General features: G+C 37.1%; 1 protein-coding gene across 1 annotated transcript in view; it reads right to left on the minus strand.

Annotated features, from left to right (window-relative positions):
- Nucleotides 1-1,192: 1,192 nt before the first annotated feature.
- Nucleotides 1,193-2,985, minus strand: part of LOC106519999 (G-protein coupled receptor family C group 6 member A) — a 4,375-nt gene continuing 2,582 nt past the window's right edge. The window contains exons 3-6 of the mRNA XM_014011890.1: nt 1,960-2,126; nt 1,721-1,839; nt 1,273-1,557; nt 1,193-1,213 (exon numbers count right to left, since the gene is read on the minus strand). Of these exons, the coding sequence (XP_013867344.1) occupies nt 1,193-1,213; nt 1,273-1,557; nt 1,721-1,839; nt 1,960-2,126 (592 nt within the window). The remainder of the gene's footprint in view (nt 1,214-1,272; nt 1,558-1,720; nt 1,840-1,959; nt 2,127-2,985) is intronic.

Below are 2,985 nucleotides of genomic sequence, written 5' to 3' on the forward strand. Positions count from 1 at the left end.
TAATAATAAAATGCTTTGTTGTGCGAAAAGGGCATTTTTAGTTTATTCTTTTTTTTCAATAATGTTTGAACTATATGACTTTAAAAATAAGCTGACTGTCATGTGTACTAACTCCTTTGAAACATCAAAAAAAGATATAATTTGCATAAAATTTTGGGAAACAGTGTATCTCACTACTGTAGAAGAAAACAAGATATAACACTCAAAAAGATAAATAAAATAACACTTACAGTTTGGATAAATACTTCTTTTGAGTTGAAAGTCAGCATCTTGCGTCCTATGTCATAATGACCAACAATGTTGTCCATGTCTAAATCAGGAGCAGTAGTGTACTTCCAAAGGATGATATCATAACCTGTGTTGATATCGCCGCGCGCATCAAATGAATAACTTTTCCCATCATAGAGGAAGTTTGCTTTCTTTAAGGATTCTAGTAGCTGAAATTGCAAAGTGTTACAAGTGTGATTATGAGTGACAGGCCTATCACAGACACAAAATGGTGTCTCTGTTTGATTTTTCCTAATTTTCTATACATTCATCTATAGATAAATGTTATGTCTTCAATGTCTTTTCACATTAAAAAAAATACCAAAGTTATGGAAAACAATAACAAAATAAATAATCTGGACAAGAAAAAAAACAAGTTAAATCAAATACATAAAATTTGGACAGCGAACTCTCTCTCAGGTTGTAATATATTCAGTAATAATAAATTATATACATCATAAACATGAAAACGCATGTGTTAATCTCTGTTTTGATGCATACCTGTGATGGTTGTAATGTAGACGGGTCACACTTCCTGTTGATGCAGAGGTCTTTAACAGCTTGAGCGATTGCTTTAACTGCCAGCTCAATACTGAACACAGCATATGGTTGAGTCATACTGATCAGTTCCTCTATAGCTGAATTCTCAGACTCGTCAGAAACACTTGATCCATCAGTAAAGTTCTTGTTCATTTTTAAATAATACCTCAAAAATGAGTTGTTCTTGTGGTGGTCAGAGTCTACATCAAGGTTTCGAAGATATTGCTTAAACTTGGACGTGTTTCCAGATTTAAGGGTGATCCCAAAAACTGTTCCAACATCTGTCAAACTCCATTTTTCAGTATCCAGTATTTCAGCTGATTGGGACCAGGTATCACTGGCCAACCAAACTTTGTTTCTGCCTTTGGGACTCTGGAGTGCCTTATCAAAAATGTCTTTCATGTGGCTGGATTTAGCAAAAGACACAATCACATTGACGTTTTCATTTTCAGTGATGAATTTGACTGTATCGTTTATGTTGCAGTCATAATTTGTGTTGACGAGGAACTCTGGCAGAATATAAACATAAGCAAAGCAGATATTGTGCTCAGCTGCATAATAGCGGAGACGTTCAACTGCGTAACGACCGTATTCTCCATCAGTCGCCAAAACGCCAACCCAGTCCCACTTGTGATYTTTGAGAATCTCAATGATGGCACGGGCTTGGTGGTCATCCTCTGGTACGGTCCTCAGAAAGCTTGGGAAACGGGTTTTATCACTCAGCAGACCAGACGTTGAGCTATAGCTTATCTGTGATGGGATTACAAAACTACTGTTATATTAGAAACAAATTCAGCAGAATAAGAAATTATACTGCAGGATCGCTACGTTAAAATACTGTTTTTTCCCAAAACCCAGATCAAACATTTAATAGGTTGTATCTGTTTCATAAAGTGTTTTAGGCCAGTCATACCTCAGGGATGCTCTCCAGGTTAAGCAGTCTTGTAACTGATACAGTTATCTCTGAGTAGCATTCGCCTATAACAGCCAACACAGACGGAGAAGACTGTAGTGCACCATCCCTGCTTATCCCTGTAAAAACATTTACATTACCTTTAAAGATGAACACATTATAAAGTATTTTCTTTGTATTTTGATCTACATGTTTTAGAAATGACAATAAAAAAAATGTCAAAATTGAGAATGACTTACTGTTTTCTCTCATGAAGGAGAGAGTGTTGTTCAGCGCCGTGGTTACATCGCTACAGGAGTCGCGTATGAGATATCCCAGAGTGATGTTCCCCAACTCTCCACTTCGATTTATCTCCTCTATGGCATAAACCATCATCAGGGACTGAACCAGCCGAACAGCGTTGAACCTAAATCATCAAACCAATTTTATTACACGTAAATCATATTTTAACACATGGATTTACACTTAGGGCCTGATCTACTAAAGGTTTGTGTGTATAAAGTACAAACGAGGGTGCATGCAAAGCTGATAACTATTATCAACTGTGAACTGAGGATTGCATCTGTCAAATAAGCAAAATAGCAGGTGCAATCTATTCAGCATGTTTGCCTTCATGAATATGCAGAATATAGGATGAGAATAAGAAAGCACAAAATACTGGAYGAGGGCATGCAAATGTAATCATTCAGCACTACASTGTGATTTATCAAACCTGAAATTGATTTTGGTTGCYATTTTTGCTTMATTTTTAGCACATTTAAAGGCAGGTGCAAACTGACGTCAGCACKCATTGACTGAGCAAAGGCAGTACTCCTGAACTCCTCCTGGARAGACATTTTTAATCCAAGTAGGTTGCAGATGAGATGGTGAACTGCAAAGCACAGGTTATGCCCTGGTCTACCTTGAGGCACACCTTTTTTAGAGTGCATACAGCTTGAGCTCAATGGAGCAGTCCAAAATGAGCAGGTGTACCAGAAGGTTTCAGATTAACTSGTTTTTACACGCTCTTGTTCATTTAAGCATTTGCTCATTTTTAATCCCTTAACAGTCTTTGTTCCACCGGTGGGCAAAGATTAGTGCGGTTTCTGCCTTTAAACATTTATATAAGTTTCCAGATGCTACCGGGGGCTTTTTCTTTTTTTAACGTGTCAGATGACTTCCTCCGGTTCTTACCTTGCTTGAGCATGACACCCTTACATAAAACAAAAAATGTCAAAAATGTCAGAAGGCTTTTGATTTGATTTGATTTGATTTATTGATTCAAT

This window comes from Austrofundulus limnaeus, unplaced genomic scaffold, assembly GCF_001266775.1.
Source record: "Austrofundulus limnaeus strain Quisiro unplaced genomic scaffold, Austrofundulus_limnaeus-1.0 Scaffold86, whole genome shotgun sequence".
Lineage (NCBI taxonomy): Eukaryota > Metazoa > Chordata > Actinopteri > Cyprinodontiformes > Rivulidae > Austrofundulus > Austrofundulus limnaeus.